The sequence below is a fragment of the Chrysemys picta genome, chromosome 12, assembly GCF_011386835.1.
Source record: "Chrysemys picta bellii isolate R12L10 chromosome 12, ASM1138683v2, whole genome shotgun sequence".
NCBI classification, from domain to species: domain Eukaryota; kingdom Metazoa; phylum Chordata; order Testudines; family Emydidae; genus Chrysemys; species Chrysemys picta.
The window spans coordinates 28,297,307-28,324,966 of NC_088802.1; the positions used below are offsets into that span (position 1 = coordinate 28,297,307).

At 50.4% G+C, this 27,660-nt stretch overlaps 1 protein-coding gene across 16 annotated transcripts; it reads left to right on the forward strand.

The window, feature by feature from the left end:
* Positions 1–20,493: 20,493 nt before the first annotated feature.
* On the forward strand, positions 20,494–27,660 carry LOC101946095 (zinc finger protein 239-like). Of its 16 annotated transcripts, none has more exons than XM_024113305.3 (5): positions 20,494–20,705; positions 21,561–21,648; positions 23,270–23,366; positions 24,043–24,156; positions 24,371–27,660. In XM_024113305.3, the coding sequence occupies exons 1-5, from the start codon at positions 20,509–20,511 to the stop codon at positions 25,456–25,458; spliced, it is 1,584 nt and encodes a 527-aa protein (XP_023969073.2). In that variant the 5' UTR covers positions 20,494–20,508; the 3' UTR covers positions 25,459–27,660. The 16 variants fall into 16 exon arrangements, with proteins under 16 accessions (XP_023969073.2, XP_065418470.1, XP_065418474.1 ...); XM_065562398.1 differs by having other exon boundaries at positions 24,374–27,660; XM_024113307.3 differs by having other exon boundaries at positions 20,689–20,882; positions 23,949–24,156; positions 24,374–27,660.

A 27,660-nucleotide genomic window follows, 5' to 3' on the forward strand; every position in this document is an offset into this window, starting at 1 on the left:
TCCTCTTCCAACTTTGGGGAACTTCCTCATCGCTTGTTGCCAGGGCAGCATATCAGTTTTCCATCACCATGGTGGGTGGGTTGGGAATAGGGCTGGAGCACTGCCTGCTGTCCAAGTAACCAGCAGCCAGTGTCCTCCCTGTGAAAGAGCCATATCCTCCTTCCCCAGTGGTGTTACAGAAATCCTCTGTAGCTGGATAGCTTCCTTAGCCTTGGATGTCTCCATATGAATAGTCTTGAGGAATTCTTCATGGGCACAGATGCTCCTCAGCCTAGCCACCTCCACCTCTCCCACCTGCTTCCTGAGAGATTACACCAGCAGGCAGCTTTCACACTGGATGGTCCCCCTTCCTGGCTTTTTGTGAGTGGGAAATGCAGGCCACAGTCTCTGCAAAGCCACACCAGGATCAGGGTAGAGGTATCCATGGTTGTCTGTCTGGATACAGGCGCAGGTGGAGGAGACAGGAGCAGCATTGGCACTGGTGATGTGGCCCTTCCTAATCATAGTGATTATATAATGACTCCCTCCCACAAACTCCCTCTCAAACTCCCCTGTTGGCTAGCTCCCCTTGGTTGCTTAACCTCTGGCTTTTAAGGCCTTAATATGTTATATTAATTTTATAGCCTGGACTTCAGCTAAGAAAACTGACCCTCAGCATATTTCCCAAGAATTCATTATGTGGATTAATTAAAATCATTTCACCAATATGTATATTTTATGTGTAACAGCAGAGAACTACACATGGTGATGATAATGTCTTGGAACCCAGAAGAATAAATAACTTACAGCAAATGGCCAAAGCCGAAGGCTGGAGAGAGAGAGACTGTCATCTTCCAGTCTTTGCCGCAGCTTGGTGGGGGTTCTTTTCAAAGCAGTGTGGCCTAGTGGATGGAGCATTGGATCAGGAATCAGGAGACGGGATTCCATTCCTGGCTTTGCCCCTGGCCTGCTGGGTGACCTGGGCAAGTTGCTTCCCCTCTGTATGCCTAAGTTTCCCTGTCACATGGGGATACTGATACAGACTTCTTTTGTGAAGTGCTCTGGGCTCTGCTGATGCAAAGCACTGGGTGTAATTGTGGTGCTGGGGGACTGATTCTGATTTCCCTCCCACAGACCTAAAATCAGGAGCAGCTTACAGAAGGCAAAGCTGTGTAAAAACTGGTGCATGTGAGCAGAGAATCAGGTCCTCTGCATCCATGATGGAGTGATAGAACTTGGTCTGCAGTTCAGGTTGCAACTGGATTTCTGGTATTGTGCCCTCCCCTTCTAAAATCCACAGAAAATGTCACATTGGCCTTGACATTAGCAAGCTAGCTCTGGGGCTGAAACAGACAATTAGATTGGGATCTGACAGGGTGTGATGCATGGCTAGAAAGGGTTAAACATCCTGCAAAATACATAACCCTCAAAAGACATGTGGGGAGATAATGTTTGTGTTTTTGTGTAAATACACGTTCAACATTCTTCAATCCTCACTCCCCTTCCAGATTATAGGGAAAACACTGCAAAAAGCAGGGAGATCAAATTGCTGTCAGTGGGCTTGCCCAGCTGGGATGTAGGGTCTTGGGCCATCAGGCAGGACAGGGCCTCCTCATCTCTCACTGTACGGCACTTTCTGGAACTCTTCCAGCCCCAGGGGACAGCAGGAGCGCTGAGCCTCTCATCTGGACTGTCTAAAATCCATCTCTCACCCCTTTCCCTGCACAGACAGATCTCACGGTGCCAGCTGAGCTCAGGGGGCCTTGGCAAAGGATGTTTTCTGCAAAAGGTTGGTAAGGATGGGAGTGGTTGCCTCATGATGGGCTTAGGATTTCACCTTTATTTTGGGGAGGAAGTGGGAGACCTGGAGTGACTATTATGTAGTGACTATTCCTGTCCAGAGGAGCACAGGGTGGGAGGTAGGAGTTGCTGGGGGGGGGAGGGGGGCATGTTCGTGGGCCTACAGTGGGATCCCCTACACTGGGATAGCTAATCTTAAAAGTTTCTGTGTCCAGCTCAGAATGCTGCCGTGTTCCCACTTCTGTGGTTTAAGCAATAACAGATCAATACTGTTGAAAATACAACAGCTGTCTGCCCACCAATACGCAAGTGCATGGTGCAGGTGTGCAAGAGATGGTTTGAGTTACCTGAGAGCACGGAGACAGACGATTTTATCAATCTTATCTAGATGTATCATCTCCCCAGATGTGATAAGTGACTTTTGAAGGGGGGTTGCAGAGTTTCCTTGTGGTTGAGGGTTGTGGAGAGCTTGCTATGTGTGTGTGTGTGGGGGGGAATGGTTTTTGACTCTCTCTCTCTCTCTCAGGTTTCAGAGTAGCAGCCGTGTTAGTCTGTATCCGCAAAAAGAAGAACAGGAGTACTTGTGGCACCTTAGAGACTAACAAATTTATTAGAGCATAAGCTTTCGTGGACTACAGCCCACTTCTTCTCTCTCTCTCCACTCTCCGGGAAGGGGCGGGGAGAAAAACCTCAGCTGGGATTGAAGATACTGGCAATTCTGAACTAGGGTTGCCTGCCCTCCAGAGTGTCCTGGATTGAAGATTAATCTATCGTGAAAGATTCTGTCATGTGTTGAAACCCATTCATCCATCCACAATGGGCAGCAGCCCTGTCTGGACCCGGATCCTGCTCTGGCAGGGAGCTGGCTAATGAAATAATGCCCAATAACACCAGAGGGCCCTGCTCTGCTTATTACTCCGGGAGGGAGACGGCTGCTGCTCTCTGCCTGTCTGCTCAGCACATCGGGGGTTGGACTTCCCGGGTCAGACGCTGCTGTCGCCTCCATTGTGAGCCGGGAGCAAGGGCTGAGCCGCTGCTGCTCCCCAGCTGGGTCTGTGCGGGAACTTAAGAGCCCTTCCCTAGCGCCCCTCTGTGCCCCGACTTTCGCCGGGGGCTGGAACCAGCCCCTGGGGCAGCCCCGGGCTCTGCCGACACCAGCAGCTGAGCCGGAGCCTGCAGGTGAGGGGAGAGACCCGGGGGAAAGGGCTGGGGCCCGACAGGCAAGCGACTCTGCACCACCGGCTCCTCATCGTCCCATCTCTGCTCCCGGACGGGGGTCTGCGACTCCCAGAGCTGCTGCCCTCTCTGGCCCCCTCCAGGCTCTGGCTCTCACAGCCCCTCCCTCCCCCCCGCACCCAGGCTGCTCTGACCCTGCAGGGCATCAGCCGAGGACCTAGCCCTGGGGTTTGCTGGCTGTGTCTGTGCTCTGCCCCCGTCTCCACCCCTTAGTGCCTACCTGCCCCAGCCAGGGCGCTGCCCACCCCGGGCACACAGCTCCAACGCGCCTCCTGCCAGCTGTGTTTGTGCCGGGGCAGCAGCAGGAGGAGCAGGGTTGGGGACTGAGCTCCCCACAGCCGGTCAGCTCCCAGGTCCCCCCACTCCTCTGCCACATCCCAAGCTAAGAGGGGCATGGAGAGGCTGCCGGGTGTGAGGAATGTAGCGCCCAGGCAGCTGTCAGTCAGGGTTCGCTGGCTGGATGACTATGAGCCACCACTGTGGTGTGACTGCAAAGCAGGCAAATGTGATCCTAAGATGTATGAGGTGAGGCATTTCTAGTGGAGCTAGGGAAGTGTGTGGATGTCCTCCTGCGAAGTGCTGGGGAGACCTCCTCTGGGATCAGGGCCGGCTTTAGGAAGTGCGGGGCCCAATTTGAACATTTTCAGCGGGGCCCCAGCAGGGATGACTTTAAAAAAAAAAAACCCTTTCATTTCATCCATGTATTATTTACTTTCTATAACTATATAAATAACAACAAAATTATATATTACATACATTGCTGGCTGGAGGGAGGGCAGGGGCAGGGCAGGGGCTGACTGGAGGTAGGGTCTTGCTGGAGGCAGGGCAGGGGGTACGGGTCTGGCTGTGGGCAGGGCAGGGGGTCCGGGGCTGGCTGGAGACAGGGGCTGGTGCAGGACTGGCTGGAGACAGGGGCTGGCTGTGGGCAGGGCAGGGGGTGCGGGGCTGGTGTGAGCAGGGGGTGCAGCAGGGGCTCGCTGCTGGCAGGGGGTACGGGGCTGGCTGGAGACAGGGGCTGGCTGTGGGCAGGGCAGGGGGTGCAGCAGGGGCTGGCTGCTGGCAGGGGGTACGGTGCTGGCTGGAGACAGGGGCTGGCTGCGGGCAGGGCAGGGGGTGCGGGACTGGTGTGGGCAGAGGGTGCCGCAGAGGCTGGCTGCCGCTGCAGGCAGGGCAGGAGGTGCGGGGTGTGGGGCTGGTGCAGGCAGGGGGTGCAGTAGGGGCTGGCTGCAGGCAGGGCAGGGGCTCCCCTGCTTCTACCGCCCCGGCCCTTTAAATAGCTGAGAGAGCCCTGGGGAAGCGGCGGGGCTCCCACGGCTATTTAAAGGACCTGGGTGGCAGTGGCAGCTGGAGCCCTGGCCCTTTAAATAGCCGCCAGAGCCCCCGCTACCCCAAGGCTCTGGGGGCTATTTAAAGGGCCTGAGGCTCCCCTGCTTCTACCACCCTGGCCCTTTAAATAGCTGAGAGAGCCCTGGGGAAGCGGCGGGGCTCCCACGGCTATTTAAAGGACCGGGCTGGCAGTGGCAGCTGGAGCCCTGGCCCTTTAAATAGCTGCCAGAGCCCCCGCTACCCCAAGGCTCTGGGGGCTATTTAAAGGGCCCGGGGCTCCCCTGCTTCTACCGCCTCGGCCCTTTAAATAGCTGCCGGAGCCCTGAGGAAGCAGCGGGGCTCCCGTGGCTATTTAAAGGGCCGGGGCGGTAGAAGCAAGGGGAGCCCCAGACTTTTTAAATAGCCCTCAGAGCCCCGCAGCCCTACCCCAGGGCTCCAGAAATGGGGCTCAGCTCTGGTGGCAATTTAAAGGGCCTGGGGCTCCAGCCCCTTTAAATTGCCCCCTCGGGAAGCCTTACTACCCGCCCCGGTACTGCGTACAGGCGGCAGCAAGGGCGTGGGGCCCTTTTAGGTGCGGGGCCCAATTCAGGGGAATCGCTGGAATCAGCCTGTCTGGGATGCTGGGCGCAGTTCTGGTCACCCATGGCCAAAAATGATGAATTCAAAGTGGCCTAGGTGCAGAGAAGTGTTGGTAGGATGATCGGGGGCATGGAGGGCCAATCTTCTGAGAGGAGGCCAGAAGACTTGGCTTGTTTAGTCTAGGAAAATGAAGGCTAAGAGGGGACGTGATTTCTCACTATAAATACATCGTGGGGTGCGGGGAGCACCAGGGAGGGAGAAGAACTCTTTAGGCTAAAGGACAACATTAGGCAAGAACACGTAGGGATAAACTGGCCGTGAACAAATTCAGGTCGGAAATTAAAAGATGGTTTCTAGCCTGGGGACAAACTACTTAATGCTTTCTGAGAGAGAGCTGGACAAATTAATGAGGGAGATAGTGCTATGGGATTGTATATGATGGAAAGGGGGTCAGCTGACCTGTGGGTCCTTTCCAGTTCTGTCTTATGTTCCTAAAGCACATGCTTCAGTGCAGGGGTCAGGAAGGGATGTCCCCCAATGCATTCAAGGGATGTGGGGTGTTTTTAATCTGTTTCCTTTGAAGTATCCCCATGGCTGGAGATGGGTACTAGATGGTGTGGGCAGGGCTCAGAGGTGGCACTGAGCATTCTCTCTCTCAGGTGCTAGGCTGGCTGGTTCCTGCTCCCATGCTCAGAATTTGTCTGGTCGCCATATGTGGGGCTAGGACGGAATTTTTCCCAGTGCAGATTGGCAGTTTTCACACCTTTCTCTGCAGTGCAGGTCACATGCCAGGATTATCCACGTATATCTCACTTTGACATTCAGCTGCCATTGGCGGGGCCTCGGGCACTGGTGCACCTCAGTCCCTCTTGCCTCTGCCTGTGGCACACAAAAGTCTAGTCTCCTGTGGGCTATGATATTTTGGTCTAATTCTGGTTGTTGGGCTTGGTGTGTAGGTGCTGGGTAGGGTTGGTGGCCTGTGATATGTGGAAAAGCAGTCTGGATGATCTGGTGGTCCCGTCTGGCCTTAAACTCTGTGACACCAGAGTGGGGCATAGCTGGGGTTGGGTGTAGCATACATGCAGTGCGCAGGGCTGGGAGAATGGCAGGGGGCAGCATCGCCAGGAGACAGAGACCACTCTCAGCTGTCGATCCATTTCAGTCCACAAAAGCCCAGTAAAATTTAAATATGAATATGTTTGTCTAAATATACATATATTTGCAAACACCCCCAGTAGAATTTAAATTGGTGATCAGTCCAATCTGATGTCTGGCTGTGGACCCTCCCCTCGTTCCTCTGAGGAGTTGATTGTGGGAAATATATCTTGTCAGTTTTCCATCTCCCCAGCAGATATTGAGGTTAGTTCCCCTTTCTGGGGTTCCCATTCCCACAGCCACAGGGACTGACTCCTGTCTGGGTTCTCTCTCTGTCCCAGCAGGTGATGGGATGGTGAGTGAGAATGAGGAGGAGAAATCTCAGCAGGAAGATGCTGAGCCAGTGGAACTGCATGGGATAGTATTGGGAAGAGTTGAAGGGGATGTTTCCCAGAGCCCTGAGCAGGAAGAAGCCTGTGAGAGTCAGCTCAGGCCAGAGAGGGCACATGGAAACCAGCCAGAGGAGAGACTGGATAAATCTACTCGTGGGAAAAGAGGGGACAAGAACGTCCATGACGCTGTCCAACAAAGAAACTCAGCTGAGCAGAGATCACTCGCCTGTGGTAAATGTGGGCAAAGCTTCCCCTGCAGCTCCGCCCTCAGCCTGCACCAGAGGAGTCACAACAGTGCCAGAGAGAAACCCTACAAATGTGAGGAGTGCGGGAAAAGGTTCAGCCGGAGCTTGAACCTCATCATTCACCAGAGAGTGCACACGGGAGAGAGACCCTACAAATGCCCCGACTGCACGAAATGTTTCAAGAACAGCTCTGGGTTCCTGAGGCACCAACTAGCCCACACGGGCGATAAGCCCTTCATCTGCCCAGACTGCGGGAAATGCTTCAATCGGAGCTCCACCCTCGTCACACACCAGAGGACCCACACGGGGCAACAGCCCTACAAGTGCACTCACTGCGGGAAAGCCTTCAGCCAGAGCTCCAACCTGATCAGACACCAGAGAACCCATGGGGGAGAGCGCCCCTACCCATGTCCCGACTGTGGGAAGAGCTTCACCCAGAGCTCCAACCTCATGACCCACCAGAGAATCCACACGGGGGAGAGACCCTACAAATGCACCGAGTGCGGGAAAGGCTTCGTTCAGATCGCAAGCCTTCTTTCCCACGAACGAACCCACATGGAGGGGAAACCCCACGAGTGTCCTGACTGCGGGAAAAGGTTCCGCTACGGCTCCAGCCTGACTTCCCATCAGAGAACTCACACAGAGGAGAATCCCTATAAATGTCCCGACTGCGGGAAAAGCTTCCCTCAGAGCTCGAACCTCAGCAGGCACCAGCGAATCCACACAGGAGAGAAACCTTATGAGTGCCCCGTGTGCGGGAGAAGCTTCATTCAGAAATCAAATCTGTTCGCTCACCAGAGAACCCACTTGGTAGACAAACCTTCCAAGTCCCCTCCCAAATGAGGACTAGGCCTCTGTCAGAGTCCAGGTGTTACTGCAGAGGGTATAGTGCAGAAGGGAGTTGGGGCTCATTCACAGCCTTTTAACTTACAGGATGATGTTAGCTTGGTTTAATAGGCTGTGTGAACACGCTATAATCCAGGCTCATTTTGGTTTAGCCTAAATTGATTAGGTGAGGTCTCTACAGACAAAAAATTACCCCAGTCTAAGGGCCTCTCCGAGCAGGGAAGTTATTCCAGAATAAGGGAGAGTGTGAATTTGAAGTGCTACAGATATCCCCTAATGACACCGCATATGGACACTCTCGTATTGAGATTTAGGGTCCATGTGGGGAGTTGTTCTAAAATAGCAGTAGCCAGTCAGTTTCCCCATGTAGACAAGCCCTAATTAAAGGTAGGATTATAAACTGATTTAGTTTAACAGGCACAGCTGTATTTGTGATGCTCATATCATTTCCAACCTTGCTTGGCTTGGTTTAGCTTGAGGTGTTTACACCATGTTAATTAGACCTTTGTGAGTTTGTGTATGGATAAGGACTTTGCTGGAGCACTGACCTCCACTCCTATCAAAGGTGTGAACTTTGGGGACTAAAAATTAAAAAGGAAATGGGCAGAAAAAGTCATTCACATTAGGTAGAAGATAAACAATTACATGATTGAACCAAGCAGAATCTACAAACTAATTGTAGGCAATGGAATAGGAAGATGTGAAAGAAACAAACAAGAGCTGCCAAATCTACTTTGTCATTTAATCCTTCCTTGCTATGTTGTGATGTAGCTGGCCCAGTGACCACAGCACAGAATCACAGAATATCAGGGTTAGAAGAGACCTCAGGAGGTCATCTAGTCCAACCCCTAGGTCCTTTTCTGCAGAACTGCTACCTAGCCATTCAGTCCCTAGTCTGTAGCGGTGCATGGGATTCTTCCTTCCTAAGTGCAGGACTCTGCACTTGTCCTTGTTGAACCTCATCAGATTTCTTTTGGCCCAGTCCTCTAATTTGTCTAGGTCCCTCTGTATCCTATCCCTACCATCCAACATATCTACCACTCCTCCCAGTTTAGTGTCATCTGCAAACTTGCTGAGGGCGCAATCCACGCCATCCTCCAGATCATTAATGAAGATATTGAACAAAACCGGCTCCAGGACCGACCCCTGGGGCACTCTGCTTGATACCAGCTGCCAACTAGACATGGAGTCATTGATCACTACCATCACTAGCATCATTTATTCATGTTAACCTCCTCCTTTCCAGCCCCTTCACCCAGTTACTGGTTGTAAAACCCACCTGCTGCATTTTCCCTCATTGTACAAATGTGATTAAAGATGTTGAAATGTGTATCAAGAGTGGTGAAAAGAGTGAAATGTGATTTTTAGCAGCATTGGCTGGAATTGCTGAAAATTGGCCTTTAGGTTGAGTTTGAGCTATTTTTTACCATAGTAGAAATACAGTACACTAAGGTGCATGTTCCTTGAGAGGAGAGCTGGTCACAAACAGAATTCCTGTCCCACAAAAAATTCCAAGATTCTGAAATTTCATTTCATCCCTAATTGGGAGAAAAAGTAGAATTCCCAGAATTTTTCACAAAATGAAATATCCAGAACAATTTCATTTTGACATTATGGAAATGTTTTGGTAAGATCTAAACATTTCATTTTAATGTTATAATTTGACTGTATTTCATTATATCATATTATTATAGACTCATAGAAATTTGGGCTGGAAGTGAACTCAAGAAGACATGTACTCCAGCCCTCTGAGCTGAGGCAGGACCAAGTAAACTTAGACCATCTCAGATAGGTGTTTGTCCAGCCTGTTCTTAAAAGCCTCCATTGATGGGGATTATAATATCATATATCACATCACATAATTAATATAGTTGAAATGATAACATCAAATTTAAATGTTTCAATAATTTCCCATAGAAAATTTTAATTAAATCAATATGTTCCTAAGGAATGTTTTGATTTAATCAAATCAACATCTTCTGATGGAAAAACATTCTACTGGAATACTGTTGAGCAATTCCTTTCTAGTGAAGAAACATGGCCATTTCTGACTTTTTCACATTAAAACAAAAAAGGTATGCTTATTGTTTTGTACAATGTAATATTTCAAAGGAAGTGGAATAAGCAGTGTTACCCCTCTCACAATTTTATCACCAGTCTTGCAATATGTGGTATTTTATTAATACCCTAGCTCCCAGAGTCATGTGTTTATGGGTGAATCTCAGTTTCCACTGGTGAAAAAAGTAAGTTTCTAGACCTTGAGGCTGCAGAGAAAAGCTTGAAAATGTGACCCCTGAAGACTCAAACACCAAAAGGCAAATGAAAAGAACCAAGGCATATTACTTTAAAAAATCATGAGATTTAAAAAATAATCTCATGATTTTAGGGGATTATGATTTTTAAACATTGGATTTGGCAATACTGAGAGGGGGGTTAGCTTTGAAAAGACAGGTATGGGACAGAGACCAGACTTTGTGAGAGAGAAAAAGAAGGTATCAGAGGGGAAATGGAAAGTGAGGTTCAAAGCAACAGGTGTACATTCAATAAGAATAGCCAAAGGAATATTGACGGAGAAAGCCTAGGCTAGAGGTTAAAAGTTCTTCTCAAGCCTGATCCAGCAGAAACTGAGGACTGACAACTCATTACTCTAGTAGGAGGCAGAATTACTCAGTAGATCGGAGAAAAGTGTCCCTCTTCCTTAAGAAGTTTTATTTAGGACACCTCAGGATGTCAACCCGTTCCTGCTGAGTCCACAGACAGAATCCAGAGGAGAGGCTTAGAACCTGAGATCAGGCTGTGGGAAAAGACCCGAGCTGAGACAGATACACGAATGGGAGAATCCTGCTCTAGGCCTTGCCCTGTTCCTGAGCCCCAACCTGGGCAGACAGCAGTGCCTCGTGCTCCCTCAGTTAGAACACCTCTGAGATCCACCATGCTGCCCAACTAAGGATCCTGTGCAGACCCCTTCCAGGGGTTATGGCAGAGGCTCTTGCTAGAGCCCTGGGTTCCTTGTGAATGGGCGAGTTTAATTCTCAAACTCAGGCTCTGGCAAACTGGGACATGCTAGGTTACAGTGCCCCTTAGATTCCCCCCTTAGAGAAGGTTAGAAGGAAAAACAAAACCCAAATATTGGAAGACCAGGAACTGCAGAGTAGAGGTGATGCCTCCCACCCAACACAGCCCCACAACCGTAATTCTGCCTCAGGGAGGGAGAACCCAGCAGTGTACCACTCCCTCTGCCTCAGTCAATGGGCAGCAAATGCTTCCCAGTTCAATGGAACTGCGTGGAGCCCACAGCAAAGGGAGAATTCTCTGGCCTGGGCTTGCATAAGATCAGTCCAGATGACCTCATGGTCTCTTCTGGCCTTAAACTGTATGAAATTTGGTGACTCACATGGGTGGGGCTTATTAGATGTGTGGAGCTTGGAAGAAGGAGTCACTTTTCTATGCCATTCTCACTAATGGGTGGGGGAGGTCTCTTGAACAGACCTCATGGCCCCTCGGCTACCTGCTGCATCCCTCTACCAGCCCCAGTGGGGTGAGAGGGACAGAGAGGAGGGAAGCTGGTAGCCAGGGAGCTGAGAACTGTAGCTACCAGCTGGAAGCAGCGCAGGGTGGAGGCCTGGAGCCCATATGTCACACTGGGGCCTGTTCAGGGAGAAGGGGCTCTGCAAACCCTTAGCCCCAGGAGTGGGGGGGAAGGGGAGGCACAGGTGGCCTAGACCCCAAGGCTGGCCAAACATTTTCCACAAAAACGCTGTTCCAACTGATTCATAGACTCATAGGATTAGAAGGGACTGCTAGGATCATCTAGTCTGAACTCCAGATTGGGGACTGAAAATTGGGTTATCACCAAAACACATTTTTCACAAACAGCGTCTGGTTTCCATGGGACATGTTTTTGTTGTCAGAAACCAAGCACCTGAAAACAAATATTTATACTTGGAAATGGTGCTGCAATGCATCATAGGAATTCACTCTCAGTCACTTGTCCTCTATGACCCCAAGATCCTTTTCACAGTCACTGCTTTCCAGGACACAGGCCCCCACTCTGTAGGTACTGCCTGCATTCCTTATTCCTAGATGTATGATCTTGCATTTGGCTGTATTAAAACACGTTTGAGGGGACTCAGCTTACCAAGCGATCTACATTGCTCTATGTGGCTGTCCTGTCATCATTGTTTACCACTCTGCAAATTTTGTCAGCAATGATTTGATATTTACTTCCAGATTGTGGATGAAACTGTTGAATAGAGTCAGGCCTGGTACCGATCCCTGAAGAGCCCCGCTAGAAACACCCCCATTCACGGATGATTCTCCATGGATGACAACTTTTTGAGATCTGTCAGTTACTGAGTACTTAATCCATTGATACTGCATAGTGCTAATTTTTTAATCAGAATTGTCACAGTTCAGGACAACTGCACCTGTGTTCCCCCTCCATGGTCCCTTGAGGACACCCACTCTAGGATTTCAGCGCCTCATCTGCCCCTTCGCTTGGGTAGACACCCTTATCTTTGTCCCTCCTGCCAGGGGTTTTACCAGACTGCACAGTTCCCTGCTTACACTGTGCTATCTGCAGCCAGCCAGACTGCCTAACCTGGCCAGCCTCTGGGCTTTGCTTTCTCTTCGAAGGCTATGAACAGTTGTAGTTGCCAGCAGCCACAAGTTACCATGTAGTGCTTTATAAGCTAGCACATTTATTCTTACTGTGGCAGCATTACAGAGAAAACATATTAACACAATAAAAGTTCCTATCTGTATGCTAAAAGTTCACCAGATGTCACCCAGCAGTCTTACGAGGCCTCTGGAGGCCAAAGTCCTTCTTGTCAAAGAAATCGGATTTCATACTTTGATGAGATTGCCCGTCTGACTGATAATGATGATTATGTTGCTGTAATATACTTGCACTTTGTAAGGCATTTGAGTTGCTTTCTCAGGTCTGCTAATGTCGGTGCTGTGTGTCTGTTCCATGCACCTCGTTTACCCATACTCAGCTCACCTGGTCTCAGCCCTGGGTGTGGGCACCATGCACTGAATTTCCCTGTTCTCAGCTCTTTGGTCTTGCCTCTATGTGTCTGTGGCATCATGATCTCAGTTTTCCACCTTCTCAGTTCCCCAGGTTGTAACTCTGTGTCTGGGCCATATACTGAGTTTCCCTGTTAATAGCTTCTGAGGTATTAGTGCTGTGTTTCTGTAACATGTACCCGGTTTCCCTATTAGCTCTCTCGGTCTCAGTGCCATGCATATGTGTCCGACACCAAGATTCTCTTTTCTCCCTTCTTGTCAGAGCACTGTGTGTCTGTCACATGTACTGATTTTATGTTCCCAGTGTCTCAGTTCTGTGCTATGCTCCGAGTTTTCCTGTTCTCACATCCCATGGTCTCTGTGCTATTTGTCTGTCCCTGCACTCAGATTTGCCATTCTGAGCTGCACTGGAACTCTGCGCTGCGTGCCTGTGACATGCTGACATTTCCCTCACTCTCAGCCTCTCTGGTCTCAGTGCTGTGTGTGCGCATGCGTGTGTGTGTCATGTAAAAACTTTTCCCATTCTCACCTCCCCTGATCTGTACACTGTGTGTCTGTGTCATCCACAAATTTCTCCTGTTCTGAGCTCCCATTGTCTCAAGGTTTGCTTCTGTTCCATACACCGAGTCACCCCATTCTCAATTCCATGCACCATTTTCCGCATTCTCAGCTGCCCTGCTTTCAGCTCTAGATGTGTGTGCTATGCACTGAATTTCCCCATTCTTAGTTCACTTGGTCTCAATGTGACTGACATGTTCCGAGTTACCCAATTCCCTGCTCATCTCATTTGAGTCCTATGTTTGGGTGCCAGGCACTGAGTTTACCTGTTCTCAACATCCCTTTTCTTTGTATTGTATGTCTGGGGTATGCACTGAGTTTTCCTGTTCTCAGCTCCCCTGGTCTCCTTGCTTAGTGTCTGTGATTGAAATATTGTCAGTTTGCCCATTGCCTGCTGATCTGATCTGAGCCCTGCGTGTCTCATGCTATCGACCAGATTTCCCCATTTTCAGCTCCACAGCTCTCAACACTGTGTGTCTGGGCTCTACACTGAGTTTCACTGTTCTTAGCTCCTCTGGTATGAGTGCTGTGTCTCTCTGTCATGCACTGACTTTCCCTATTCTCAGCTCCCTTCATCTCAGTACTTTGTCTGTGACATGCATCACTTTGTCTGTGACATGCATTATTCTCATCCCTTCTGATCTCAGTGCTCTGTGTCTGTGCAATGCACAGCCTTATCCCACTCTTTGCTCCCTGGTGTCAATGCTGTGTGTCTTTGCCATGTACACCCTTCCCCCACAGGCAATTCTCCTGGTCTCAGTGCTGTGTGTCTGTGCCAGGCACAGCCTTCACCCACTCTCAGCTATGCTGGTGTCAGTGTTGTGTATCTGTGCCATAACCAGCCTTCCCCCATTCTCAGGTTTCCTGGTGTCAGGACTGTGTGTATTTGCCAGGCACAGCCTTCTCCCAGTCTCAGCTCTCCTGATTTTAGTATTGTGTTTGTGCCGTTCACAGATTACCCCCACTCTCAGCTCTCCTGGTGTCTGTGCTGGGTGTCTATGCCATGCACAGCCTTCCCCCACTCCCAGCTCCCCTGGTCTCAGCTATATGTGTCTGTGCCAGGCACAGCTTTCCTCCACGCTTGGCTCCTTGGTCACAGTGCAGCATGTTTGTGCCATGTACAGCCTTTCCTCACTCGTAACCTGGTATCAGTCCTTTGTGCCTGTTCCATGCACAGCCTTCCCCCACTCACAGCTCTCCTGCTGTCAGTGCTGTGTGTCTGTGCCATGCACAGCCTTCCCCCACTCACAACTCTCCTGCTGTCAGTGCTGTGTGCCTGTGCCATGCACAGCCTTCCCCACTCACAACTCTCCTTGTAACAAAGCCCGATGCCAACTCTGTCCACATATCTATTCAAGTGACATCATCATAGGACCTAATCACATCAGCCATACCATCAGGGGCTCATTCACCTGCACATCTACCAATGTGATACATGCCATCATGTGCCAGCAATGCCCCTCTGCCATGTACATTGGCCAAACCGGACAGTCTCTACGCAAAAGAATTAATGGACACAAATCTGACATCAGGAATCATAATACTCAAAAACCAGTGAGAGAACACTTTAACCTGTCTGGTCATTCAATGACAGACCTGCGGGTGGCTATATTACAACAGAAAAACTTCAAAAACAGACTCCAAGGAGAGACTGCTGAGCTGGAATTGATATGCAAACTAGATACAATCAACTCAGGATTGAATAAGGACTGGGAATGGCTGAGCCATTACAAACATTGAATCTATCTCCCCTTGTAAGTATTCTCACACTTCTTATCAAACTGTCTGTATTGGACTATCTTGATTATCACTTCCAAAGTTTTTTTTTCTCTTACTTAATTGGCCTCTCAGAGTTGGTAAGACAACTCCCACCTGTTCATGCTCTCTGTATGTGTGTATATATATCTCCTCAATATTTATTCCATTCTATATGCATCCGAAGAAGTGGGCTGTAGTCCACGAAAGCTTATGCTCTAATAAATTTGTTAGTCTCTAGGGTGCCACAAGTACTCCAACTCTCCTGCTGTCAGTGCTGTGTGCTTGTGCCATGCACAGCCTTCTCCCATTGTCAGCTCTCTGGTCTCTGTGCTCCGTGTCTGTGCCATTCACAGCCTTCCCTCACCCTCAGCTTCCTGGTGTCAGTGCTGTGTGTCCGTGCCATGCACAGCCTTCCCCCACTCTCAGCTCTCCTGGTCACAGTGCTGTGTGTCTGTGTAAGCCACTGAGTTTCTCTTGTCCTATGATCATCTCTCCTGGTACGAGCCCTGTGTGTCTGTGCCATATACCACATTTCCTCTTCTTAGCTCCCTGGTGTCACAGACTTACAGTTCGTGCCCTCTCTTGGCTCGTACGGTCCCTGGGGGGAACCCCCTTAAGTGTGACAGCCCTTCTCAGGAGTCCATGCTCTCCCTCTCTCTCTCTCTCCGTGGTTAAGCCCCTCCGCCTCCTCGAACCGTGCCTGTCTGAGTCTTAGCACGCCTGTCTCTCGCCCTCGGCCCCCTCAGGGAGTCCACTCTCTCTGGGCTTCCAGGGCCTACACTCCCAGAGGGAATAGAATCATAGAATCATAGAATATCAGAGTTGGGAAGGTACCTCAGGAGAACATCTAGTCCAACCCCCTGCTCGAAGCAGGACGAATCCCCAACTAAATCATCCCAGCCAGGACTTTGTCAAGCCTGACCTTAGAAACCTCTAAGGAAGAAGATTCCACCACCTCCCTAGGTAACCCATTCCAGTGCTTCACCACCCTCCTAGTGAAAAAGTTTTTCCTAATATCCAACCTAAACCTCCCCCACTGCAACTTGAGACCATTACTCCTTGTTCTGCCGTCTTCTACCACTGAGAAATGTTATGTAAAGCCTCCGCTCAAATGCAATTGTAAGATCTGTAACTTGTATCATTAAGTTCTGCAACCTTTTTGCAGACTTTATAACTTCAGTTATTGTTAGCATAGCCTTTTAAATTTTGCAACCTTTGCAAGCTCTGTAACCTTTTCAAGTTACCACTAGTATGAACTTCCAAGCTTTGTAATATCCCATCCCTCAGAGAGAGTGTGAACGAGGGAGTGTGAACAAGGGAGTGTATGTGGGACTGGGCGGAGAGGAGCTGCAAGGAGAAAGGAACCCAGAGACAGGAGACAGGTGTGTCTGATATAATCTGCCCTGAGAAGGCAATCACGAAGTGCTGTAAAGAGAAGAAGAACCTGGTATGCGTGAAAGGAACTGGTCTGGGAATGCTTCTCGGTAATGGACACAGAAGGAAAACTCAGTGTATGTGACAGGAGCTGCCCAGTTCCAGAAAAAGGAAGCAGCCATGCACACAAGCAGCTGCTGCTCCTTGACCTGCTCAGCAGCCTGGATTCGTGACCACAGGCGGACACACCAGAGCTACCACGCTTCAGCTTCTCCGTCTCCATGCTGTCTCCGGTAACTCTCCGCCTGTGTAAGCGTGTGGGTGCATGAGTGAATGTGTGCGTGTGTGCATATATGAATAAGCTCCATCAATGCAGTGAATGTGTGCGTGTATGAATAAGCTCCATCTCTTTTCTATCTGACCCAACAGCGGCATCGTAATAAAACTAATACAAGTGTGACCCTGGGTTGGTTTTTAGGGGAACAGAGGTAACAAGAACAGTCTAGATCCATCCTCTTTGGAACCTCCCTTCAGGTAGTTAACAGCAATTATCAAATCTCCCCTCATTCTTCTCTTCTGAAGACTAAACAATCTCAATTCCCTCAGCCTCTCCTCATAAGTCATGTGCTCCAGCCCCCTAATCATTTTTGTTGCTCTCCGCAGGACTCTTTCCATTTTTTCCACATCCTTCTTGTAGTTTGGGGCCCAAAACTGGACACAGTACTCCATATGAGGCCTCACCAATGCCAAATAGAGGGGAATTATCACATCCCTTGATCTGCTGGCAATGCCCCTACTTATACAGCCCAAAATGCCGCTAGCCTTCTTGGCAACAAGGGCACACTGTTGACTCGTATCCAGCTTCTCATCCACTGTAACCCCTAGGTCCTTTTCCACAGAACTGCTGCCTAGCCACTTGGTCCCTAGTCTGTAGCAGTGCATGGGATTCTTCCTTCCTAAGTGCAGGACTCTGCACTTGTCCTTGTTGAACCTCATCAGATTTCTTTTGGCCCAGACCTCTAATTTGTCTAGGTCCCTCTGTATCCTATCCCTTCCCTCTAGCATATCTACCACTCCTCCCAGTTTAATGTCATCTGCAAACTTGCTGAGGGTGCAGTCCACGCCATCCTCCAGATCATTAATGAAGATATTGAACGAAACAGGTTGCAGGACCGACCCTTGCGGCACTCCACTTGATACCTGCTGCCAACTAGACATGGAGCCATTGATCACTACCTGTTGAGCCTGATGATCTAGCCAGCTTTCTATCCACCTTATAGTCCATTAATCCAGCCCATACTTCTTTAACTTACTGTCAAGAATACTGTGGGAGACCGTATCAAAAGCTTTGCTAAAGTCAAGGAATAACACATCTACTGCTTTCCCCTCATGCAAAGAGCCAGTTATCTCCTTATAGAAGGCAATTAGGTTAGTCAGGCATGACTTGCCCTTGGTGAATCCATGCTGACTGTTCCTGATCACTTTCCCCTTCTCGAAGTGCTTCAAAATTGAGGACCTGCTCCATGATTTTTCCAGGACTGAGGTGAGGCTGACTGGCTTGTAGTTCCCTGGATCCTCCTTCTTCCCTTTTTTAAAGATGGGCACTACATTAGCCTTTTTCCACTCATCTGGGACCTCTCCCGATCGCCATGAGTTTTCAAAGATAGTGACCCTATCTGTGGCTCTGCAATCACATCCGCCAACTCCTTTAGCGCCCTCGGATGCAGTGCATCCGGCCCCATTGGACTTGTGCCCGTCCAGCTTTTCTAAATAATCCTGAACCACTTCTTTCTCCACAGGGGGCTGGTCATCTCGTCCCCACACTGTGCTGCCCAGTGCAGTAGTCTAGGAGCTGAGTTTGTTTGTGAAGACAGAGGCAAAAAAAGCATTGAGTACATTAGCTTCTTCCACATCCTCTGTCACTAGGTTGCCTAGTGGAACCCTGTTCTCTAGACCGGAGTGACTCTCAGCCAGTGTAAAACAGAAGGGTTTATTGAGTGTCTGAACACAGCATAGGAAACTCTCAGGGTCCTCTGGCCCGGCCTCCCTCAGCACAGTACATCTAAGTCTCTCCTTCATCCAGGTGGGCTCTGCCTGCTCTCTCTCTCCAGTCCTGAGCCCCCTGTGCTTTCCAGCTGGGCATGTGATATCACCTCCCCCAAGCCCCACCTCTGTCCATTGTCTTCTATCCAGGTAAACAGGGTCACCTGGCTGGAACTGGCTGATCAGGTCACTGGGGTCCTCTCTTTGCAGCCCATTGTCCTCCCACTGGCCAGAACTAGTTGTGATTCCCGAGCTGGGCCTCCCGGTCACCATGACACCAGTCACTGGGGTATCCATTCTCCAGGCCATTGGCTGGGGTCCTAAATTCTGTTGCTGGTCCTCTGTAACAACAAACTCCCTCTCCCATCACCTTGTTAAACCAGTAACACCCAGGGAAACTGAGTCCCACCCCCTCTGCATGCAAACCATTGAAAAGAACAATAAAAAACCAAGAGAACCCCCCACTTCATCTCACCTGGTGTCAGTGCTGAAAGTCTGTGCCATGGACCAAGTTTCCTCATTCTCAGCACCCCATTTCTTATCGCTGGTTGTCTGTGCTCTGCACCATGTGTCCCCATTCTCAGCTGCCCATGTCTTAACTCTGTTTTTGGGCCATGTACTTAACTTCCCCATTCTCAGCTCCCTTGGTCTCAGCACTAAGTGTGGGTGTTCTGCACTGAATTGCCCCCTTCTCAGCTCCCTTGTTCTCAGTGCATGTCTGTGTCATGTGCTGAGTTTTCCCATTGTCAGCTTCTCTGGTCTAAGCGTTGAGTGAATGTGTGTGATGCACTGAATTTCCCCATTCTCAGCTCCCTTGGTTTTAGTGTGGTATGTGTATGGCATGTAACGACCTTTCCCATTCTCAGTTCCCCTGGTCTCCTTGCTTGGTGACTGTGTCATTATATGAGTTCCCTCATTGCTTACTGATCTCTTGTGAGTCCTATGTGTTTGTACCATGGACTGAGTTTTACCATTCTCATCTGCCCTGGTCTCGGTGCTGTGTGTCAGTTTCATGCACTCATTCCCTATGCTCATCAGCCCTGATCTGAGTGGTGTGTGTATGTGCCAAACTCCGCATTTCCGCTTCTCTGGTGCCGTGGTTTTAGCATTGTGTGTTTGTACCATGCACAGATTGTCCCTTTTCTCAGCTATCTTGTTGGTCGCACCTCTGTTTGTCTGTGGCATACTCTGAGTTTACCAGATCTCAGTCTCATAACTGAGTGCCTGTGCCACGCACTGAATTTCCCCATTCTCTGTTTCCCAGGTCTCAACACTTTTTTTCTGGTCTGTACATTGAGTTTTCCTGTCCTTAGCACCTCAGGTATTAGTGCTTTGTTTCTGTGACATGCACTGAGTTTCCCCATTCTCAGCTCTGCTGGTCAGTGTTTGCAAGGCCATGGCAGCGAGGGTGAAGTGGTATGCTCTTAAAAATGGAGTCCTCTGTGTGTGATACTGGACAAAACCACATCTGATTTTGTCTCAGTACTGGACAGCGGAAAAACCATACCCTACCCACTACCCCCGATTGTCTGTCTTAAAACCAGATGAATGGCCTGCCTGTGTAAGAACTCTGCAGTAATAGACACAAACAAATCTGGCCCTTCATAGGCTTGGTCTCTATAATAGACATTGAATTAAATCCTGAATCAGGAGGATTAATATCCCTGCCAAAACAATCTTTTATTGTAATGATTTTGAAAAATTTCAAACCTTGAAAATATTGTTTCAAAAGATATTATGGGTAGTTTTCCTTATTTGTTTAATTTTATATTTCAAATGTAGGAGCAAAGAAGGCTGGTCACACATAAAGGCTGGGGGACTGTTGTATCCTTGACAGCAATGCCTCTGGGTAGAATTTAGGATCAAGGTGGAATCCAGCTGAACACAGGCTCCTGGTGTGATGCTGTGTTGCTAAGAGAATCAGTACAATCCTTGGAGGTAGAAGCAGGGAAATACTGAGTACGAGTAGACAGGTGGTATTGTCTTGATATAGGACATTAGGGAGACCATTACTGGACACACTGTCTACTTCTTGTGTTCTCACTTCAACAAGGATGTTGAAAACCTTAAAACGACAAAGAAAAGAACCACCAGAATTATTCAAGGTCTGGAAAACCTGCCTCAGAGCGAAAGACTTACAGAGATCCATCGGTTCGTTTTATTCAAGTGAAGGTTAGAGGGTGACTTGATCCTGGTTTATAAGTACCTGCATGGGGAGATTCATGTGGGTTCTTTATCCCATCAGAAAAATGCCTCTTGCATTGAATTACTCCCCAGGAAGGGAAGGGAGGGGAAAGGGACCTCGTCTGGTACCACTAACTGTGACCACCAGAGGGCCCTGGCTATTGTCGGTTGCTGACTATGGACAGCTCTTCCAGGGGGTGTTTCCCTGTCTGAAGATACCGGGTTTGAGCTTCCTGGGTCAGAGGCTGCTGCTGCCTCCATTGTGAGTCCGGATTCCTTTCCAAGCTGAGCCGCTGCTGCTCCGCGGGGTGTGTGCGGGGAGAGCCCTTCCCTAGCGCCTCTCTGTGCCCAGCCGGGGGGACTTTCTCCGGGGGCTGGAACCAGCCCCGGGGGCAGCCCTGGGCTCTGCCGACATCAGCCCCGGAGCTGGAGCCTGCAGGTGAGGGGAGAGACCCTGGGGAACGGGCTGGGGCCGGATAGGAAAGTGACTCTGCACCACCGGCCCCTCCTCGTCCCAGCTCTGCTACGCGGGGGCGGGGGTCTGCGAGTCCCAGAACTACTGCCCTCCCTGACCCCCCCCCCAGGCTCTGCTCCCCGCCCGAGGGGAGGGGAGAGGGGGCAGGAAGGAGACAGGGATAGAGGCTGGCAGGGGCAGCAGGAGCAATCACTGGGATGGGATGTTCCCGGCTCCCAGCCCCAGCCCCATCCCCTGCAGCGCCCCGGGGCAGATTGACTTTCCTGGGGCAAGGTGAGGAGCAGGGAGAGGAAAAGCCAGTTCCTGCCTCTGTCTAGTCCCCGCGCTGCTGGGGGGATGTGCTGCCAGCCTTGGGGACAGTGTCAGGGGGCATCCTCCAGAGCAGCTCCTTCGATTCTGCTCTTTTCTAGTGTTTGGCTCAGGGACTCTGTTATGGGGGGAAGGGGGGTTAAAATGGCTCAGTGGGGTTAGTCCTGGTGGGAGAGGCTGGGTCGGTGCTGGAATAAGGTGACTGAAGCATGTTCTCAGCACTGAAGAGTCCCGAGTGTCTGTTTGCAGGGAAAGAGCCTGTGATGAACGGGGCTGTGAAATGCACCAAAGCCCCTTCTGAAATCTCCTCACTGGCCCTTCTTGCCCTGACAGGCTGCAGAACCACGTCCGTGCTTGGCTACGGATTGCCCTGTCTGCTGGGGAACGGGGAAGGGAAATGGCTGCAGCGGATCATGCTCAGGTAGGGGATCTATCCAGGGGAAGTGGGTTGTGGCAGGAGGAGTAACCACAGTACGGAAGGGGGAGGGTTAGTGCATTGGGTGAGGAATTTCCCCATTGGGCTGTGTTTACATGAAGGCAGTGTGGCCTAGTGGCTAGCATACCTGACAGACACGCAGGAGACCTGGCTTCTATTCTCAGGTACGCTGCTGGCTGCAGCTTGGCCTTGGGCAAGTCACTGCCCCACTCTGTGCCTCAGTTTCCCCATCTGTAACGTGGGGATAATGATGCTGAGCTCCTATGTAAAGGAGCTGTATGTGTTGTGGGGGGCGTAGCATAAATTTAGATGGAACAAAGGGGCCAAAGAGGTTTACGTAACCCAATCCATGTCTAATGTTAAACAAGGGTCAGGGCATGGTGTACAGAGACCGCAGCCTTTATAGCACCGTGGCACACTCACCACTAAACACCCTTTGAACCTTCCATTAAAGATACAGCATTTGACATGTAAAGCGCTAAGTGAGGCCTTCATTTTAATGACATCCCGTGTTCCCTTTTGCTTTAGCTGGAGAGGGTTTTAGAAGGAAAAAGCCTCTTGTCTCACAGTCTCTTACCTGGTATCAGAGACAGTAATAACTGTCCTTTAGGGGAAAGAGAAGAAGTTAATTGAGGTGGGCTGGAGCTGTTGTTAAAGTCTAATCCCATTTCACTGGGATTCTGGTGGAGCTGGTACGGGTGGTGATGTCATGTGGGTCCCTTTCTCTGGCCCGGGCAGGTCAGGACAGCTCTCAGGATCAGGACAAAGAGTGTTTGGGATCCTGGGAAAGGGTGGGGGTGGTGGGCAGGGTGGCAAAGCTCACCCCGCTAGCCTCCGTCTGTTCTTTCCGACTTGTCCTCACAAAGTCTCGTTCCTTAACGAGATGCAAAGGGAGTGGTGAGTGGACGTGGTATTTTGTCCACCAATTTTGATTCATTAGTTTCGAGCTCCACATCACCCGTTTTTAACAAGCATTAGTTTCAGCAGCCATTGGATTACATCAGTGTGGTGTTTTCAGTTTAGACCAAGCCAGTCTCAGTCTGGTTTCCTTGCACCGGTTCCCATCACTGTTTGTTATTACAGGTTATTGTGAAGTCTTATGAACTCACACTCACGTTTAGGCCCAGTTCTCCCCACAGAGGGTGAGGGAGGGGGCAGGGGATGGGACAGAGGCAGGGTGTAATGGCCACTCCTCCAGCTCGGCTGTTCAGAGAAGGCCATAGAAAGTGGCCTCTGAACAGCCAGTGAGGCGGTGGCAGGCGCATGGAGCCCACACATGCGTTGGCTGTCAGGCCAGCCAAGGCCCAGATGCAGCCCCCAAGCTAGGGAGGCTGGAGAGCTGGGCACACAGGGAGCGAGAGGGGGGCGGATTCTCTCCTGTGGAGCAAGGGGAGGTTCTGATTCGGTAACAGTGCTGGGGCAGGTCTGTGTGGATTGTGGGAGGGGGTGATTTGGGACCGTCCCGAGGGGCTGGTGGGCAGGGGATGTAACCCAAGGCCTGTGGGAGCTGCGGCAGATGGTGAGGGAGGCTGGGACAGGCTGTGGCTGAGCTCGTGCGCTTGCGACTGGGCAACAGGCACTGAGCAGGGGACACTTGCTGTTCCAGGGGTCGGTGACCTTCGAGGAGATGGCTGTGTATTTCCCTGAGGGGCAGTGGGCTCTGCTGGATCCACATCACAGAGTTCTTTACAGGGACCTCCTGGGTAAGGATTCATTACCCCTCAGGTATCAGGAGCTGGGCATCCCTGAAGTTCCCAGGGCGGGTTCTGATCTGGTCCCTTAGCGTTCAGGAGGAACAGCCCCATAGTACCCAGACACCAGGTGCACAGGACTGGAGATCCAGGGACTTAATGATGGTACTGTTCTCCCCGTAACCTGGGCTCCCAAGTGGGACAAACTCACTGTCTCCCCCACTTCCCAGGGCAGATTCCACCTCTGGGACCTCTGCCCCATCAGGGATGGACATGTGTCTGCTGACTCTGCTCTGCCTGAGGCCCCACTGGCCAGATTTTTGCTGGTAGGTAGCCGCCTAAAGATGCAGACAGGCACTGAGTGAGATTTTCAAAATCTCCTCAGTGTCTAACTCCCATTGTGCTTCTACAGAATCCCACTAGGCCCCTGTCTGTGACTGTAGGTGCCTAAACCTCTTTAGAAATCTGGCCCAAGTTCCCTGTCTGTGCAGATCCCTGAGCTCACTTCAGGGGACACAGCATGCCTCCCCCAGATGCTGGCCTTTCCCAGCGGGCTCTGGGAGCATTTTCCTGTCTTTTCTCTTCTCCCTGCAGCAAAGAAAAGGGCTGGGCTGGGCACCCTGCAGCAGCCTCCCCAACCTACAAACAGAGAATGTACGTGAGCCCACTTGCTTTTTCCCCTGAGCAGGGTTTCCTGTTCCCAAGCCCAGTGAGATCTCCCGGCTGAACCAAGGGGAAGAGCCATGGGGCCCAGATTTCCAGGGCTCTGAAGAAAGGGGGATCCTTAGAAGCAGCCACACAGGTGAGGGATCGCTTCAGTAAGCTCCTAGCCCAGTTTTATGTCCCCATGTCAGATGTCATGCATGGGATTCCAACAACCCTGTCTGCTGCCTGGCTTGCCCCTCTCTCCTCTGGGGAAGGATTTGGGGGGATTTGGATCCTGATATTGATTTGTTTCACCCCTTTTTGAGTCAGCCTCTCTGAGGACTGACTGCTGTCTGGATTCTCTGTCCCAGCAGGAGACGGGATGGGCAGTGAGAGCGAGGAGGAGAACTCTCAGCTGGAAGGTCCTGAGCTAGTGCAACAGCACAGGAGGATGTCAGGAAGAGCTGAAGGGAACGTTTCCCAGAGCCCTGAGCAGGGAGAAGCCTGGGAGAGTCAGCACAGACTGCAAAGGCAGCCAGGAACCCAGCCAGGGAAAGGATTGGATAAATCGTGTCACAGGCCCGTGGTCACCACCCACCAGAGAATCCCCAATGAAGAGAGACCGACCATCTGTGAGGAATGTGGCAGAAGCTTCAGTCGCAGCTCAAACCTGATTGTCCATCAGAGACTCCACGCCGGAGAGAAACCCTATAAATGTCTGGACTGTGGGAAAAGCTTCAGCCGGAGCTCCCACCTGATCACTCATCAGAGACTGCACACGGGGGAGAAGCCCTACAAGTGCCCCAACTGCGGGAAAAGCTTCAGTGACAGCTCCACCCTCATCACCCACCAGAGACTCCACACCGGAGAGAAACCCTACAAATGCCCTGACTGTGGGAAAGGCTTCAACCAGAGCTCCAACCTCACTTCCCACCAGAGAACCCACACAGGGGAGAGACCCTACAAGTGCCCCGAGTGCGGGAAAAGCTTCAGTGTCAGCTCCTACCTCATCAGGCACCAGAAAATTCACACGGGAGAGAGACCCTACAAATGCGAGGAGTGTGAGAAGAGCTTCAGTCAGAGCTCCAGTCTTATCAATCACCAGCGAGTGCACACCGGAGAGAAACCCTATAAGTGCATTGATTGTAACAAATGGTTCAGGAACAGCTCGGACCTGATTAGACACCAGAGAACCCACACGGGAGAAAGACCATATCGGTGCCCCGACTGCGGGAAAAGCTTCAATCGCAGCTCAAACCTCATGACGCACCAGAGGATCCACACGGGAGAGAAGCCCTACGAATGCCCCGAGTGCAGGAGGAGCTTCACTGTGAGCTCAGCCCTGATCAAACACCAGAGGACTCACCGGGAGGAGAAGCCTTACAACTGCCCTGATTGCGGGAAAAGCTTCATTCGCTGCTCCAATTTTCTTACGCATCGGAGAATCCACACGGGGTAGAAACCGGCATCCCCTGATATCCCTGCCACCCCATGCCAGATCAGAAGGAGCCGCTTGGAGCCAGGGTCAGCCTGGCTGGCAGACTCCAGGGAGCTGCTGCTCAGTGGGGTCTGGGAATCTGGTTTTGGGGCACAGAGGACTGGGGCAGATGGTTATTTCTAGGAAGGGAGGGATTATTTTGTTTTGGATTTCAAACACTTTTATAAACACAGTCCCACTCATGCAGCCTCAGCAGGTGACACCATGCCAGGCGGCTTTACCCTGCCTGTCCTTGTGGTGCTGAGGATGCCTAGAAAGCAGTGGTTATACTAATAAACATGTCTATGGGCTTTATCGATGTTACGTTCGTACAATGTGCCTGGGGAGGTTACACAAATCAAACTGGCCGTGGAAAAGCAGACTCATACTCAGAGATTCATTAAGTTTGAAAAACGGTGCTGAATTAATGGCATTTGAAGCATGCATTTGGATACAGACGCCCCTGGGAAAGTTTATCTATGCACCGGTTTCACCTGATAAGTAACAAAGAATTCAAACATATGTCTGCTCTGGCCCAGCGACAGCTTGATCATTCTAAGTGTCGGGAAGCGTGTCCCTGAGTTCATAGAAGCCTGTAAATGATGTAAATGTATATTGTGTTCTGTGTGGCAATAGCCAGCTGTCACAGAGTCACAGGATCTGGTCTGGCCCCAGCCTGTTATCAGCCCCGTGGGAGTGACCACTTTAATGTGCCCATCCCAAGGACCCACACAGCTCCACAGGGGGAGGCCTATGGCCTCCATGACTCCCAGACTGGGCCTTCGGTGCCAGCAATCCCTGTCTGTGGCTCCCTGCAGCGAATCCAGCCCAGCCAGAGTCCTGCAGGGCACAGTGCTCTCAGTGAATATCTGCAGTGACACCAAGCGGCCCTTTCAACAGAAGGTGACAATTCATTAGTTACCTGGCATATAGAATCTGAAAGTCCTTACGTTAGCACAGGGGGGCAAAGGTTAACACATGGTCCATGCTGGCCCCATCAGTGCAACCAGCCAGCATCTGTTTCGGTCTCGGTTTCTCCTCTCAATGGCATCCCAGGTGAGAGCTCCAGACTCTTTTTGTAAAAGCCAGGAGTTAACTCAGTATCCTGACACCAGTTCAACCCATTGTTCTTGAGCTGGGGCCTTTGCTTTGCTGAGAGGTGGAGGGAAAACTCCTTCCTTTTGGTCTGGTTCCCGGGTCTGAATGTCTGGCATTTAAAAAAGGGTCGGTTTCAGACCATCCTTTAATGTCCCAGTCACTGCACCTCAGTCAGCTACATGACACAGCATCTCATGTCTGCTGCTCTGCCGCAAGAGCCGCATTTTGAACCCTTTTGCACCCACTGGGTGGCTATGCAGAGTACGGAGGGAAACCGAGGCATGCCCAGGAACCATAAAAATATTACAGAAAATTCCCGCTTTGTCACACCAGCCTCACCCTGGCTGTCTAGGATTAAAATTTTGTTAGTAAATGTGACTTGGGGATTTGTTATACTAGCTCAGCATAGAGCTACTTTGTTAGGAAGAGGTATGTGCATATCCCAAAGAGGAGCTGGCAGCCTGTAGACGGACTGATGGGCACTCACCAGAGTTCAGTCACAGACGACGTTTGCTTGAATTTGGGTGGTTTTATAAATCATTGTTTTACCACTTGGTGAAAGTAACGTAGGAGTTTCCAGTACACCATGACTGGGATTGCAGAGCATTTATGGTAACAGCTTCTAGTGAACTGCGATAGATATAACTTTGATACCGGTTACCATGGGGCTATGTTAATGTGAGATATCTCTGTGTGAAAGGAAGAGGCTTGTCTCTGGATTGTCATAGTCTCAAGGCAAATTTAAACTGAATTGACATGTCAGTGACCAAGCAATTGTTTAAAGATTGCCTTTTAAGAATGACTCTTTGTTGAGCTGCCACTCACAGTCCCATAACTTTGGGTTACAAAGTTTGACTGGTAAATTGATCCAGCCCTGTACTAAGGATTCAGTGTTGTAGTAAAAGCCCCCACTCCATGCTAGAGTACGTTTCCTATTGATTGGTAAATCTTTGTGGTTTTATTTATTACTTGTTAGTAAGTGGGGGTGGGAGTTAACACCATATCTTAACATTTTTTGTTGTAACTTCATGCACTCTGCTCTGTTCATCTTCAAGTTCTGTTTTGAGTACTAAAGCTGATTAATAA

What these genes read in the sequence shown, in the direction of transcription:
- LOC101946095 (XM_024113305.3), top strand. Translation starts at nt 20,509, where the DNA reads ATGCCTCTTGCATTGAATTACTCCCCAGGAAGGGAAGGGAGGGGAAAG. An exon ending in AGGCTGCTGCTGCCTCCATT is followed by an intron (nt 20,706 to 21,560) that starts GTGAGTCCGGAT and finishes TTGCCCTGACAG; the next exon opens with GCTGCAGAACCACGTCCGTG. An exon ending in CTGCAGCGGATCATGCTCAG is followed by an intron (nt 21,649 to 23,269) that starts GTAGGGGATCTA and finishes TTGCTGTTCCAG; the next exon opens with GGGTCGGTGACCTTCGAGGA.